The sequence below is a fragment of the Monodelphis domestica genome, chromosome 2 (assembly GCF_027887165.1).
Source record: "Monodelphis domestica isolate mMonDom1 chromosome 2, mMonDom1.pri, whole genome shotgun sequence".
Taxonomy (NCBI): Eukaryota; Metazoa; Chordata; class Mammalia; order Didelphimorphia; family Didelphidae; genus Monodelphis; species Monodelphis domestica.
In genome coordinates, this window is record NC_077228.1 from 108,313,282 (window position 1) to 108,329,238 (window position 15,957).

A 15,957-nucleotide genomic window follows, 5' to 3' on the forward strand; every position below is an offset into this window, starting at 1 on the left:
GAAACTTTAAACTTATTATTGGACTAAAACAAATTTTTTTTTTAAATGAGGGGGGGGGGGGCAGCTGGGTGGCTCAGTGGATTGAGAGCCAGGCCTAGAGACGGGAGGTCCCAGGTTCAAATCCGGCCTCAGACACTTCCCAGCTGTGTGACCCTGGGCAAGTCACTTGACCCCCATTGCCTAGCCCTTGCCACTCTTCTGCCTTGGAGCCAATACACAGTATTGACTCCAAGACGGAAGGTAAGGGTTTAAAAAAAATTTTTTTTTTTAAATGAGAGAGGGGGAAACTGGGTGGCTCAGTGGATGGAGAGCCAGGTCCAGAGATGGGAGGTCCTAGGTTCAAATCTGACCTCAGACCCTTCCTAGCTGTGGGACCCTGGACAAATTGCCTAACTCCCACTGCCTACCCCTTACCACTCTTCTGTCTTGGAACCAACATACAGTATTGATTCTATTGCAAAAGGTTTTTTTTTTAAATGGAAGAAACATTTCTTGTGCTACCCAGCTATTGCAGATAATAGTTGGGAAGTAAGAGCCTTTTCGTCTACTGCAAAGCATGGTATTAATGAACTATCATTATTATTTCATAGCTGGAGCCTATTGTATTCATCGCCTTGAATGCTGAAGTTCTTCTCCTAGGCTAAAATTCCACTTGCTGCAGCCTAAGAGTAGTAATTTTTGAGAAGAACCATGTTTGTGATGATTAGGAATAAGAAAGATTTGTACTTGAGCAGCTAGGTGGGATAGTGGTTAGAGTGCTAGGTCTGGAGTCAGGAAGACTCATCTTTGTGAGTTCGATTCTGGCCTCAGATACTTACTAGCTGGGTGATCTTGGGTAAGTCACTTAGCCCTATCTGTCTCCATTTTTAAAAAATGAATAGTATTTATTTCTAACTATAAGTAATTGTGGCACTTCTTTCTATGGAATGCTGAGCCTTCACCCAAGCCACTTCTGGAGCCAAATACCCAACATTCCATTGGCTGTGCCCCAGCCAAAACATGGATGCCACCAGACACGCTCCATGGAATGGCCAATCCATCATCTATTCCTACTGTCACGGGTTATGTGTTCCTTAAGGGTAACCTGCTTCTTTTTCGTCTCTGTCCAAAAGGTCCCCCAGGCCAAGAACAATGTGGGTGTCACCAGTCTCTAGTCTAAACTGTTATAAACTGCTCTTACAAGTCTCCCCAATTTCTAGGTTCAAACTGCCATCGTCATCTTTTCAGCTCACGTGGACCCTCCTTCCCCTGCATCCATTGAAGAACTCGAAGCTTTCCAGCCCAGTGGTCTCCTCCATCTCATCTCCTGCTACTTCCTATGCTTCACCTCTGGGTAGTCCCTTCACTGACCCTCCTTCCTTCCTTTTAATAAGATCTTCCTTGCTCTTCCCATACCTCTTGTCCCTTCCATCCATTAAGGTTTCGAAAGCCCACCCCCATCTCTCCCCACTCCCTAGACCTTCCAAGCTAGGACAGTTCCCATTCGCTGCTAACTCAATCACAGTCTACTCATCTGTCTCTACCTCCTTGTGTCCGTGTACAATCAATTCCCAATTATCCATATTCTTCCCAGAAAACAGGAAAGCATTAAACTCTCCCCAGTAGCCTGGGCTGGGAGACAAGGCTGCGGTGGCTTTGCTCTCCCTCCTTAGATAATTTTGCCATGCTTTCTGTTTACTCTTGCTGCTGGCCTGTTGCCTGCTGCCCAGCGGAAGCTGGAAGAGAAAGACTTTTGATATTCCCTCCCCACATCCAGGATCAGCTATCAGGAGAGGCCTTTTAAACACAGCCAGCAAATTACTTCCCTTGACCCGAATTATAAGTGGAAAAAAAGATAAGAGGGCCTGCTAGGAGCCGCTGGAGTTCATGTCCAGAATGGAGGGAATCAAGAGGGCAGTTTTGGTGTCCCATGATTTCCCAGATCAGACACTGCCATCAGAAGATGTACTCAGTGAAATACATCCCCCACACAAATCAGGACAGTGTCTGATGATCTGTTTTAGAGTTTGGGCATTATCTGTGCTCGGGGCCTCCCACCTGGTGAACATGAATAACTGGGAGTTAGATGGGTTTGAATATAAGGAGGTCTATACTGGCATATTCAGCAAAAATACAGTCGACAGAGTTATAACCAGGAAGGAAGCAAGTACCCAAAACCATGCCAGGGACACATTCTGCCCTCAGTTTTTTGGTTGTGTTGTCCTTTTTTGACGAGGAATTGGGGGGGGGGGCGCAAGTCAGACGGTGTTTCATGGGGAAATGTCACTATTGGAGAGGCTGATGAAGGAGCTCACTCCATCCCATTATTGGGGAGCTTCCCATTGTAAATATTTATATTTTCTAACTAGTTGCTAAGGTGCTGAAGTGCTAGCTCTTCTGAATTTAGCTGTTGGGCAAAGTAACTCCACTCTAGCTGGGGCTCTCCTTGCATCACCCCTCTGTGTGTATGTGTTCCCTAAGTTTGTCTCTTCCATGAGGCTTAGGAGTTTCCCAAGGACAGAGAACTCCATTAAACTGGATGTTCTCTGAGGGCAAGGCCAAGCTCCACACTTCCTAGGGGGTGAGGCTGGCACTTGCACCAAGTGTACAGGCTGTGTGGCTGTAAGAAAGATGGCAGATGAGCCATGGAGCCCATGGTGGAAGATACCCAAAGAGAACATGGAGCGGCCTCTAGTGCTCTTTGCCCAAACTTGTCTGCCAATGTTACTGCTGGACCTGCTGGCCTCCCCATCCCTCTTTCAGACCTCCAGGGACCTGTGCATGCCACAAGCCTGTGGGGAGGGGGGGCTATATACTTAACCATCCACATGGAGACTGATGCTGATAAGGAGGAAGACCTTCTCCCTTATAGGTTATAGGGGAGATTCTTCCCCTGTGGCCACACCTCTTTGCCCAAGCCCAACCCAAGCTCCAGGCCAGTTTGGATGGACCATCTCATGCCTGAAGCAGTGCCCACCCCTTCTCACCAGATAGCATGCGGCCCCTTCGGGAAGCCTCAGTCGCCAGGGTGCAAGAGATTTCAATCCTCTTCTCCTGCTCCTGAAGTTGACTCTCAGGGTCCTGTGGTGTATCCACTGAGTCACCCTCGCCCACGGGCACCACGTTCTGCATACTGGGGAAGCACAGATACACAGCCGTGGAAGGCCAGGTGATGCAGGGGCCCTTAAGGTAGCTGTGTTTACATTTGTTTAAGCTTGGTTCTATGGGTTTCGGGGAGTGAGGGGTTCTTTTGTTTTTAAACCCTTATCTTCCATCTGAGGATCAATACTAAGTATTAGTTCCAAGGCAGAAAGGTTGGTAAAGGATAGGCAATTGGGATTAAGTGACTTGTCCAGGGTCACACAGCTAGGAAGTAACAGAGGCCACATTTGAATCCAAGACCTATTATCTTGGGCTTTATGGGGTTCATAAAATTATTTTAGAGGCATCTAGGAGGCTCAGTGGATAGACAGCCAGACCTGGAAGTGAGAGGTCCTGGGTTCAAATTTGACCTCAGATACTTCTTAAGTGACCCTAGTCAAGTCACTTAACCCCTAATGCCTAGCCCTTTATGCTCTTCTATTTAGAATTGATTGATTCAAATACAGAAGGTAAATGCTTTAAAAAAATATTAATTTAGGAAGTGTTCCAATATAATTGGTCTCCTTTGCCATCCTATTTCACGTTTTGCATTTAAAAACATTATTTTGAGAAGAGGTTCATAGGCTTCACTTGACTGCTAAAAGGGTCCAAGACACCACAAGGGTCTGGGGTAGAGGTTCCTTTGGTAGGAAAGTCTGGAGGGTAATAATCAGTCAAATGGAACCTTTATTTAGCCCCTACTACTGTGCTGGGAATACTAAACTGAGGCCGACCCTGTCTTCAGGGAGTCTCCATTCTACTGGAGGCAAGCTATCCATCAAGACATACAGACCAGGTGTGTTCCCCCAGCACCACTATCTGTGTGAAACCAGGTTCAAATGAACCATGGCTATCTGAAGGAGAGAAAGAACTCCACCACAGGGTGGTGGGAGGGATATAGGTGTAAGAAGGGGATGTAGGTCAGGCCAGTGGTTTTGTCTTGGAGATGGTGTGGGAAGATTACAGACACAGCCCCCATGTGAGCTCCTAGGTCTCTCTCTGTTGTAGTACCAGCTGGCAGAAACTAGAAACTTCTCTTCTACCAGCTACTACCTAGTCCCAGACCTGGGCAGACACAGAGCCCAAAGGCACTAAGGACACCCAGAACAGGCTGAGGGTGAGGAAGGGGAGACAATAAGGGATGCCGCCTCCCCCCAACCTCAAGCCCAGTCACCTGGATTTGGCAATCAGGGTTTTGATCCTTTCCACCTTTTTCTGTTTCTCCTTCATCTCCTCTGGGCTCAGGGGTGTTTCCGGCTCCAGCTCAATGTACCGTTCAGGGATGAAGACTTTGTCAGGCGTTGAGAGCTGTGGGTATCAGGATGCAGTGATTACAGGCTGCTCCCTGCCCCATGCCATGAGGTGGGAAGGCAGAGTGCCAGGGCTTTGCTCCTCACCTCCTTGGTGATGTCCACATTATAGTGCTGGGGCTCCAGCTCCATTTTTCGCAGTCGGGCAATCTCTTCCTGGGGTGTCTCATAGGCCTGCCCACCGGGCTCCTCTGCCCGAAGTGCTGCCTCCAAGTTGGAGATGTCCACCTCATGGATACTGCGGTGACGGCGCACCTGGGAGCCAGCACAGCCATGGCCACTTGGGGCCTGTGTCCCCCATGCCCTGCCCTTCCCCTGTCATCAACCAGGTATGACTGTCCTTGTCATCCTGGTAAGGACCTTTCCTCTTGGTTACTAGACTCTAAACTCCCCTTTGATGCCCTCTTCCAAAACCTTCCATAATCTGGCCCCATCCTACCTACACCAATCACTTCTCTCACTTTTTCCCACTATCTTCTGAAATAGGCAGGCTGGATTCTCATAGTCCCCAAAAAAAGGCCCTACTAGTGATCTTGGACAAACCACTTAACCACCGTGGGCCTCAGTTTCCTCATCTGGAAAATATCAGAGCTGGACTAGATGCCCTCTAAGGTCCCTTCTAGCTCTGGAATTAGGTTGCTCTGATCCCTTTCTGGCTCTGAAAGTTCCCCTGACTAGGATATAGTCTTCTCCTCTCCTGTCTGTTTGAATCCTATGCATCCTTGGAGACCCAGCTCAAGTCCTCTTGCCTCCAAAAGCCTTCCTTGGTAACTTCAGCCAACACTGGCCTCCCTTCTCCCTTACTGGCCCTAAGACTTACTATATAATTTTGGTCCTTGATTCTATTTTGCCTCATATCAAACTCTAAATGTCTCACATGAGTGGCCTTTCTTCCCAAATAGATTATAAGCTTCCTGAGGGTAGAAGCCATGACTTCTATTTCTTTATTCTCCTTAATTAATGCCCAGTATGGTAGTGGTGCCTTATATCTAGCAGGTCCCTCACAAAGGCATATTGGATTGAATTGAACTACCTTAAAAGTGGTCCTTCCAGGCACCCCAGCAAGGCCTCTCCCAGTCACCCCAGTAAGGAGCTTCCCACCCTTTTCCCAACAATGCCCACTGGCCATGCCCAGGGAACAGAGGAGTCTCACAGCCCCCTGTGCCCCCTGTGCCCGTGCCTGTGCCCATGGGGTGGCTGGGGAAGTTTTACCACTTTGTAGGAGGGTCGGGCAGTGGGGTCAGGGGATGGGCCAGCTGGGAGTTGTAGGCTCCGCCTCTTCTCCTTCATGGAGCTGTTCTGATGCCGCCTCATGCGGTCGATCTGTTCCTCCACACTCATCTTGGCCTTCACCTCGTTGGGAAACACTGCACTCTTGGGACGCTCCTGCTGGGAGGGGGTGGGGTGGGTGTGTGTGTGTGGAGGGGAGGGGGAGGTTCTGGATCACTCCCTTAGTTCCCTCACCCACCCTTGGCTACACCTGGTTCCTGCCTTGACTCAAAAGTCACTTCCTTCAAAGAGCCTTCCTGGATTGATTTCGCCAATCACTGTTTTATTCTGCATCCCTATGTTTGCATCAAGTTCACCGGCACTCTGGAAAAATTCTCCAAAAACTTTTCTACATCTTTTTAGAATGCCAGCGTTGGAAGAGACCTCCAAGACTACCAAGTCTGCCAACAGGAGGAATTGCCTCTATGTGCCCCTAGACAAGAGGTCCATCCAGCCATTACTTGGACAGCTCCAGTGACTAACAGGGAAAGTCTATCACCTCTATCTTTCTTGTCTCCATCTTTAGACTGGGAGCTCCTTGAGGGCAGTGATGGAGAGCCCCATTCCCCAAAGACTGTGAGCTCCCCAAGGATGAGGATAAAGTGCAATAGGTGGAAACAACAGAGGTGGAACTTCCCAAACGTTAGATTTGCCCAAAAGTGAAATGGGTAGCCTCAGGAGGTAGTATGTTCTCTCCTGTCCCCTTCAAGGACAGACTGGCTGTTCATTTGGCAGGAATGAGGCAAAGTGGAGCCTGTGTCAGGCATGACCTCTGAGGTCTCTGCAACTCTGAGAGTCTGTAACTATCTCCTCAATCAGATTGGAAGCTCCTTGAAGGAAGGGACTATGTTTCCTTTCTCTTATTCTCCCCTTCCAGCACCTAACACACTGTAGGAGGAGTTTAATAGGTGACACTGACACACAGCTCTCTGGTGTTAGCTGAGCATGGAACAGTGAAAAGGCAACTGGACTCGCAGTCAGAGGACCAGGGTTCAAATCCTAGCTTGGCCTTCTGGGCTTCAGTTTCCTTTCTGTCAAATGAGGTGGCTGGGCTCCATGATCTCTTAGGCCCCTTCCAGCTCCATATCCTTGGTCCTATGATTCTTGAGTTCTGCTTTCCCTCCTCCTGTCCCACCCTATGTCTGCCAAGTCAGATACTTACCCGGGAGACGGGCCCATTGAGAAGCCCACTGGCACTCCTTCTCACCACCGTTGATGGTGCTACCTCCTCATCAGTGGGTGACTTGGTCCGAGGGGGCACAATGCCAACTGAGAGGAATTAGAAGGGGGGTGTTCAAAGAAGATGGTTAGCTTGATGAGGGAGCTAAGGGGAGATGGATATGATGCAGACTATGATGAAGACAAAAGACGAGGGACTCAACAACATCCTTAGATTTTTTTCATAGCCCCAAGAGCCAGGAGAGGCCAATTGTATCAAACTCAAATAGATACAGCTACATGTTGACTTAGAAAATCACAAATTAGCATTATCTATGTTGTATTTTTACTTGTTTTGTTAAATATTTCCTAATTACATTTTTAAAAAATCCTTACCTTCTGTCTTAGAATCAAAGTATCAATTCTAAAGCAGAAGAGCAATAAGGGCTGGATAACTGGGGTTAAGTGATTTGCTCAGGGTCATATAGCTAGGAAGTATCTGAGGTCACATTTGAACCCATCTCTAAGTTTGGTTCTCTGTCCACTGAACCACCTGGCTGTTCCACCCCATTACATTTTAATCTTATTCTCCTGCAAATGGCTATGATACCTCTAGGATAGACTCTACCATATCATACTTAAAGTCATAGCATACTATACCACACATCACACTACTACCAAAGGAGGACAGAGAGGTCCAAAAGATTCAAATCTGCCAAAGATAAAGATTAAATCCAGGAATCTCAACTCTCAAACAATCCGTCTTAACAAAATGCTTGCTCCTCTTAAAGCAGGGGGAGAGGGGTCCCAGGGAATGATATAGATGGGACATACCTTTATTGAGAGCTGCCTGCTTATCAGCCTCCAGTTCTTGTCTGGTGGGCATGAGGCTGATATCCCTGGAGACATCCAAAGCTGACGTCTGCTGGGTTTCTTTCTTGCCCTGCTCATAGCTTCCCTTTGGCTAAGGAGAGATGACAGAAGAGCTTAGAGGAGAGTGGGTTAGTGCTAGGGCGAAGATCCTACATTTCTCAGTATCTCCTGGCATCCCACCTGGGTCCAAGGAGAGGAACATAGATCACTAGGATATCTTGGGGCATAGTGGGGGACTCTGGCTTTTGGGGAATATCTTAGCCGATAGCAGGCAGGTACCTCAACCTGCCCAGGCACCCTGCCCAGTGCTGTAGAAAGATACAGTTGACACTGTTTATGGTTTTACAGGGAGAGGCTGGCTGAGAAGGGATGTGTACCCAAAGATGACAGGAGGAAGGAATTTTCAGGATTCTCTCTTCACTTGAGTCAACATGGGCCAACGGACATAGTCAACAGGATTCCAGGTGAGCAGGATACTTTCAGCTTATGGATACAGAACACAGACTCACAGAACTCTTTATGGGCTCATAGGACCACAGATTTAGAGCTGGGAAAGGATCTTAGAGGTCACCTAGTTCAATTCCTTTGTTTCACAATGGAAAAAACTGAGACCCAGAGAGATTAGATAATCTGTCTAAGGTGACACGGGTAGTATTTGGCAGAATTGAGACTAGAATTTAGGTGTTTTAATCACAAGCCCATTTTATTATTTTACCTCTCCAAAGCCTTTTCAGATCTCTGAGTGGGATTTAAGGCAAGAAAAAAAGAGTCAGAAGGGGTAAGGATAAAGAAGAATACTTAAGTGTTTATTGCCTGGAAAGAGATTATGCCTGGGGAAGAGGCCAGACAAATCCTCATCAGGAAGAATAAAAAGGAGATTAAGAGAGAGGCAAGGAATGGTAATCAAGGCTGTCTAGTAATGGGATAAAAATAGGATGGGAGCTCTGAAAGGACCTGGTGTCCTTTCTCCACTGGCTGTCTACTCTGGGTTAAAATCCAACATTCTTGGCTACCCTTGAGCTGGGGGTGGGGAGTGGGGTACCCATGTGTCATTCTGTTCAGAAGACAAAGGGGAAAGAGAGCCCTGGGTACTTTTCTGACCTGTTCCTCCCTTACCCCAGGGAGGAATGCACCCAGATCCAGCTGGGCAGGGAGCCCAAAAGAAATGAAGCTGTTGGAAAGTTAGAATTAGAATAAAAAGGAGGGGGAAAGTGATTCCTCTCCCTATTGCCTTGTCCACCCTCACCGTGATTTCTCTCCCCACCATTTGCACCCCCTTCCCTTTCCCTTACCCACCAGGGAGTGCAGAGAGTGGGTACCTGGCCCCTGGCTGTCTCGCCACTTCGGTGCCAGGAGGGAGAGTTGGGGTGCGGCCAGAAGCGGCTCTCACTAGGGAGCGGAGGGACTGTTGGAGGAGACTCCAGGGGGACATACGCTTTGGGGAGGGGAGGCCGAGGAGGGCCAGGTTCCTGAGGCAGAGAGGAAGCCAGAGTGTTATGAGCAAGGGCAGCAGCTGAGAAGAGGACAGAAGAGAATATTAGTGGAACCACGGAACCACAGAATGTTAAATATAAAAGGAACCTTTGACACCAAATAGTTCCACCTCCACGTTTTACCATAAGGAAGCTGAGGCCCAGAGAGGTTAGTCGCTTGTCTAAAGTCACAAAGTAAGTATGTGGAAGAGCTGAGACTAAGACCCAAGTCTCCTGACTCTTGGGTGACTACTCACTTTCCATGACACCACAGTGCCTCTCATTAGATGAGAGAGCTGATGTCCGAGCAGAAGACCAGACCATCATCCCCTTTTGATGAGTCAGTTTCACCTCTGTCCTGGAATACTAACAAAGCATCTAGTCTAAAATTCTCTCTCTGGCATTCAAGACCCTCTTCATCCCATTCAGTCTTTCCTCTCATGACTCCTCTACAAAATAATAATAATAATGGCCAATATTTATATTGCACTTTGCAAGGGTTTCATTTATTTTTTTAAACCCTTACCTTCCATCTTGGAATCAATACTATGTATTGGTTCCAAGGCAGAAGAATGGTAAGGGCTAGGCAATGGGGATTAAATGACTTGCCCAGGGTAGCACAACTAGGAAGTATCTGAGGTCAAATTTGAACCCAGGTCCTCCCTATTAGAGGCCTGATGCTCTAGCCATTGTGCTACCTAGCTGCCACTCTCTAATTGCTTCTTACACTTAAATTTTCACTTTTCAATTACTCTAAGGGGGCTTTAGTTGCATACCTCCATGGTGACTACTAGAGCATCAAGGAAGGAAACAGGAGTTGAATAAATATTTGCTGACTAAGCTCATCACATCCTTCCAGGAGCTCTGGACCTAGGTTCTGGTTTAATGGTACTAGCATGCTTTGCTTCTGCCATGGGTGCTCAGGAGTACTGCAGAGCTCAAAGCCATCAGGAAAATGCTCTTCCAATAGGAAGGGATCTGAGTGATGGATGGAGGGTGAAGAAAGGTGAAGGTGAACTATGGAGGAAAGAATCCAGGACAGCATAGGTGGGGGCAAAGGGAATGTGGGGTGGGTGCAGAGAAACATTAAGGAGATTTAAAGAACTACATCTAAATGCTTATGAGATTGAATGGATAATTTATGCAGTCTGAAGACCTCCTCCCCTCCCCACAATACTGGGAATCCAATCCATGTCTTTTTCTTACCTCATGAGGCCCAGGTTTAGTGGGAGATCCCTGGGAGCCAGACACCATAGAGAATGGGCTTAGGGGGCTGGTGAGGCTGGCTGAGCTGAGAGGGCTTGCAGGGCTATTGGAGCTGAAGGTGGCAGAAGGGCCAAGCCCACCTTGGGAGAAGAGAGAGGAGAGAGGTAAGAATTGGAGTAGGTAAGACTGGCTGCTGTTGCAAAGAGGTATGTGGGCTCAAAGCTAGTGCTTGGAATATTTAAAGGGATAAGATTGCACACCTCTCCTAAAGAATAAATTGAGAATACTAGGGAAGATCAGGACAGTGAGCCAGAATCGCAAAGGGAACACTGCTGTCCTAGGGATGACTTAAAGGAAAAACAAACAAACAAACAAACAAAAAAAAACTAGCCCAGGATTCCATTGGAATGGGGTAAGAAATGAACCAGAAGGGGAAACTTGTTGCATTTTCTCAGGGGGAAGAAAGAGAATTGGAGCCCTCAAGCAGCTTGCTTAGAGATATGGCTATCTGGGAGCATCCTTTGCCTGTTTGGGGGACATTGTTCAACTGTGGATAAAAGAAGGCGGCTCCAGGGCCCTTAGAAAACACTGAACCTGAATGCATCCTGAACAACTAAAGAATCAGGAGGCACCATGAAGACAATGCTCAAGCTGAAGGATGCTAGGGTTAGGGTTACGCTCGTGGTACATGGGTCTGTGGAGGTTTAAGCCCCCAGAGAGGCAGCAGAGGGGATGAGCACCCACCTCGATGCTTGGCCGTGTCAGTGCCCCGGGACGGGTTGTTCTTCCGAAGGCCCTCCATCACATCCTGGATCCTCCAGATCTCCTTTTGGATTTGCCGGTTAAGGACCTCATTCTGCAAGAGGCATGGGCACAAAGACAGAGCAGCTAGCTCTGAGTCTTCCCTTATCCAACATTCCCAGTCCTTCCTGAGCTCTCCAGCCCCATTGTGGTGGAGTCACTCCTCCTTGGTTTCAGATTCCTTTATCATTCCCTTCTCCATTCATTCCCTAGGTCTTAGCAGACAGAAGCCCAGGATCAAATATGACATCCTCTATCTTTAGCTAATATTTCCATTTCTTCATACTTCCCAGTTTTCTTACATTTTACTCCTTTCTCCACACTCCATGGGCCAATTATACTGGCATTCTAGTGTTTCCTTGATCTTCTGACTCCATATCTGGTTATTCCCCAGGCCTAGCTATTCCTATAGTGCCTCATCACTTCCCTGGCTTCAAAACTCTTACTCTTCAAAAAAGCTTTCTTAATATACCACCCCACTCCCCCAAGAGCAAGTGCCTTCTCCCAGAGAGATTTACTCAATTTGTTGTATAATTTTTGTGATCTCATTTGATGTTTTCTGGGTCAGGATACTGGAGTGATTTGCCATTTCTTTCTCCATCTCATTTTACTGATGAGGAAACTGAGGTCAACAAGGTTTAAGTGACTTGCCCAGGGTCACATAGTTTATAAGTGACTGAGGCTGGCTTTGAACTCAGGTCTTCTTGACTCACAGCTGGACTCTCTATTCACTGTGCCACATAGCTGCCTGCCTTGCATTGCAGTAAACTTTAATAAATACTTGGTGACTGACTGACTCTCAAGGTGGAGGAAGCGATGGATGTGACTCTTGGCTGAACAGGACTCCTTCCCGTAGGCAGGCTCCTCCTCCCTTAGCATCTTCTACAAAGGAGCCTCCCTTGGAGCACACTGATGAGTGGGGAGTGAGTCATTTTACAGATGAGAAAACTGAGGGTCAATAGAGGAGAAGCAACTTGCCCAGGATCACATTAATAAGCAACTAAGGCCAAATTTGAACTTAGGTCTTTTTGACTTGAGATTCAACAGCTTGTCCACTGTGCTACCATCTGCTTCCAAACTAATCTAATAATTTATAGCATGCTTTAAGGTTTATACAGGACTTCTTTCACAATAGCCCTATGAAGTAGGTAGTGCCAATATGATTATGCCCAGATGAAGAAACTGACATCAAACAACTCAGTCAAGGTGACGTCGTTCTAAGAGTCCAAAGCAGGAGCATTAAATCGCAAGCCCTCCTCCCTCCCTCTTCCCCCTCTGCCTCACTGCCTTCCTATGGAAGAGTTACAGCTGGACTAAAGGGCTGCTGGCCAAGCCAGCATTTAAATATCTCAATGAATTAAGTAGCTCGCTGAATGTTTCGATGTCTCATGAATTAGATGCAGTGGTGGCTTATAGGTTGTTGGGTTTATTCTTTATTTTTAGTGTTTACAGAGTGCCTCACTGTGGCATTCTGTGCCTGCAGTTCTGGGAAGATCATAGCTCACTGGTGCCATAATTGACCAGCTCCAGAGTCGGGGTGGAGATTAGGACCAGGACAACCAAGGCAAGCAAAGGGAGGTGTGGAGGGACCGAGGCAGGCTGTACACCCGAGAGGCACAGTTTGTTAGAGAGTGAGAGATGTGGTTTGCAAAGCTAGCTAAAGAGAGAGCAGGCCTTTGTGCAAGATAGACAGAGCCTGGCCCACCAAGTGACCCAATCCCAGCGGTCACCATGTTCATCCCCCTGCCTCCAAGCCAGCCAACAAAGAAACCAGATGGATGTCTCTCCTATTCTTAAATTCTTCAAGAATTCCTTCCATTACCTTCCTGAGCTTTAAAAGCCTTGAAGTCAGAAAGTCTTAGTTCTAACCTTAATTCCTAGACCTTCATCCTCTACCTGGTACAGAGATGGAAATCTGGTCATCTTTTCTTAAAAACCCTTACTTTCTGTCTTAATAACAACTCAAAGACAGAAGGGCAAGGGCTAGGCAACTAGGGTTAAGTGACTCGACCAGGGTCACACAATTAGGAAGCATCTGAGGTCACATGTAAACCCAGGTCCTCCCCATTCCTCTATCCACAGTGCCATCTAGCTGCCCTGAATTGGTCACCTTGAAGGACCATCCAGACTGGAAATGTGCTAGCATCCTCCCCCTCAGCCTTCTCTTTTTGTCTCTTCTTTAACCTCCAGGTCTCAAAGGCAAACAGGAAAGCAGACAAAGTCTCTTTCGCCCCCTGGCCAGACATCCCTCCCTCCCAGCATCCCTTGCCTATCCTAGGGCCCTGCTCACCTGGATGTCCAAATTGAGCTGCTCCCACAGGTCATCATGCAGGGCAGAGACCTCCCCCTCTAGAGTTTCGTACTCTATCGTGCTGTTAGTCAAAGCCTGTAGCAAGTGGGGAGGGGAAGATAGCTGAGAAAGCCTTGGTCACCAAGAAGCTCCCCCCACCCTGTCCTGGACAGCAGGAGCCAGAGGCCAAGATGGCGAGCTGCAAGGATTTCCCTGGTTGAGTGCTGAGATGCCTCTGCCAGGCATGGAAAGTCCTTGGAGGTAAGTGGAGAGCAAAAAGGAAAGGAGCCCTGGAACAGAAACCCTAGTGCTGGTTAAATCATAAGAGGCCTTTCTCCTTTCTCTGTGGAGCCCCCCCCCCCCATACAGCCTCCAGCAATAGAACCAGCCCAGAAATCACCCCTCCACCCACAGGATGTTTGTTGGAAATGAGAGCTGAAAAATGAAAATACATTAAAAATCTCCTTCAGCCCAAGTGTGGGGGTGGTCAGGAAAAGGTTAAGTCTGTGCCCTCCCCTACCCCATGCCTGATCATTCCAGCTGGCTAGAAAGCAAAGAAACTTGGGCAGGGAGAAGGCTACGAAGAGGAGGGTCTTTTAGGAAATTGTGCCCCAGCCTGGAAGAGGCTCGATTCCCTGCGGTCATAGAGTCCTCCAAAGTGGGGGGATAGGGGAGGAACCTCAGCACTCATCAATGCCAACCCCTTTATTTAACAGATGAAGACACTGAGGACTGGACAGGGGAAAACAGGAGAATTTGAGGCAAACAGAAAGTCACAGGGCTGAAATCTTACCACTCCAAATTTCATGCTTTCCCCATCATGTCTCTTTTCATAAGTTTGTTATTGTTCAGTTGTTTTTTAGTCATGTCATACTCTTTTTCCCTCTTCTTAAACCCATATCTTTTGTCTTAATATAATTTTTTTAACCCTTACCTTCTATCTTAGAATCAATGCTATGTATTGGTTCCAAGGCAGAAGAGCAGCAAGGGCTAGGCAAAGGTGATTGAGTGACTTGCCCAGAGTCACCCAGCTGGGAAGGGTCTGCATCCAGATTTGAACCCAGGACCTCCTAGCTCTAGGCCTGGCTCTCAGTCCACTGAACTACCCAACTGACCCCCTTAATAGTAATTCTAAGGCAGAAGAGAGGCAAGGGGTAGTGACTTGCCCATGGTTACACAGTTAGGAAGAGTCTGAGGCCAAATTTGAACCCAATTCTTCCCAAATCCAGGCCTGGCACTCTATCCACTTGTCCTCTTGTCCTATTCTTCATTACTCCAATTAGAGTTTTTCTTGGCAGAGATACTGTAGTGGTTTGTCATTTCCTTCTACAGCTCATATTAATAGATGATGAAGCTGACGCAATCAGCATTAAGTGGCTTGCTCAGGGTCACACAGCTAGTATCTAAGGCCAGATTTGAACTCAAGAAATGAGTCTTCCTAACTCCAGGGCCAGCACTCTATCTGCTTTACCATCAAGCTGTCCTTCATAAGATCACAGATGATTAATTTAGAGTGGCGAGGCGCCTCAGAGGCCATCTAGTCTGAGCCCTTCATTTTATGGGTTGTAGAATTGAGGCTGAGGAAGGCCATTTATCCAAGATCCCACAGACCAGTGACAGAGCCAGGGTTCCCATGATTTCTTAGTCCCTGAGTTGTCAGGCTCCTAGATAATTCTTCCTACATCTCTCATTGGAGATGGCCACCTTGCCCATATTGGGCAAGATTGGCGGAGCGGCAGCTTCTCTCCTATGCACTCTGGTCTCCATTGGATAAGGATGGACATTGCCAGTAAGAGTTAAAAGAGCCAGAGAAATAATGTCCTTGTTCCCTTACTCCTCCTCTTCACCTCAGTGGAGTCCCAATGTCCATCTGATTAACTGTCTATAAGAAGGGCTGCCCAGACCAATATGCTTAGTATTTATCTACAAAGCTACCATTTACCACTGGCCAGAAAGTGATGGATGCCCTGTTCATCAGTCCCTGCCAGGGACAGGTAGGTTTCCTAAAAGGCAGATTTTCTGGGGACCAACATGGCCAAATGTTCCCCCTCCCCCAGTTACCGTAGTGGCCTGGGACAACTCTACACGAATGTTGATGAGCTGGTTCTGCAAGGACTCCTTTTTATGCAACAGCTTCTCTGGATAGGTGGGCTGACTCCCAAACATCTCCATCTCCTGGTGGGTGCCCATCAAGGCACTCTCCAGGCTCTCCTGTGGACAGGGCAAGGAAGGATGATGAGAACTGTTTGGATTTCCTCAGAGGACAATGAAGCATGTATGGTCTGGTTTCATGGAAATTTTTTTTAATATGTTTTTCAAAACTCTTACCTTCTACCTTAGTATCATTTCTAAGACAGAAGAGTCGTAATGGCTAGGCAACTGGAGTTAAGTGACTTACCCTGGGTCACAAATTTAGGAAATATCTTGAGTCCAGATTTGAACCCAGAAAAAATAATAA

At 47.5% G+C, this 15,957-nt stretch overlaps 1 protein-coding gene across 11 annotated transcripts in view; it reads right to left on the bottom strand.

Moving 5' to 3' along the window:
* The window catches only part of PLEKHA6 (pleckstrin homology domain containing A6), a 243,471-nt gene that overhangs the window by 11,026 nt on the left and 216,488 nt on the right, over window positions 1–15,957 (bottom strand). For 8 of the 11 annotated variants that reach the window (XM_056815776.1, XM_056815779.1, XM_056815777.1 and 5 more), the window contains 11 exons: window positions 15,561–15,710; window positions 13,500–13,595; window positions 11,153–11,264; window positions 10,409–10,548; window positions 9,050–9,199; window positions 7,692–7,821; window positions 6,862–6,968; window positions 5,643–5,819; window positions 4,518–4,685; window positions 4,295–4,428; window positions 2,967–3,112 (listed from right to left, as the gene is read on the bottom strand). In XM_056815776.1, the coding sequence (XP_056671754.1) occupies window positions 2,967–3,112; window positions 4,295–4,428; window positions 4,518–4,685; window positions 5,643–5,819; window positions 6,862–6,968; window positions 7,692–7,821; window positions 9,050–9,199; window positions 10,409–10,548; window positions 11,153–11,264; window positions 13,500–13,595; window positions 15,561–15,710 (1,510 nt within the window). The remainder of the gene's footprint in view (window positions 1–2,966; window positions 3,113–4,294; window positions 4,429–4,517; window positions 4,686–5,642; window positions 5,820–6,861; window positions 6,969–7,691; window positions 7,822–9,049; window positions 9,200–10,408; window positions 10,549–11,152; window positions 11,265–13,499; window positions 13,596–15,560; window positions 15,711–15,957) is intronic. The other 3 variants (XM_056815785.1, XM_056815784.1, XM_056815781.1) reach the window with 2 other exon arrangements.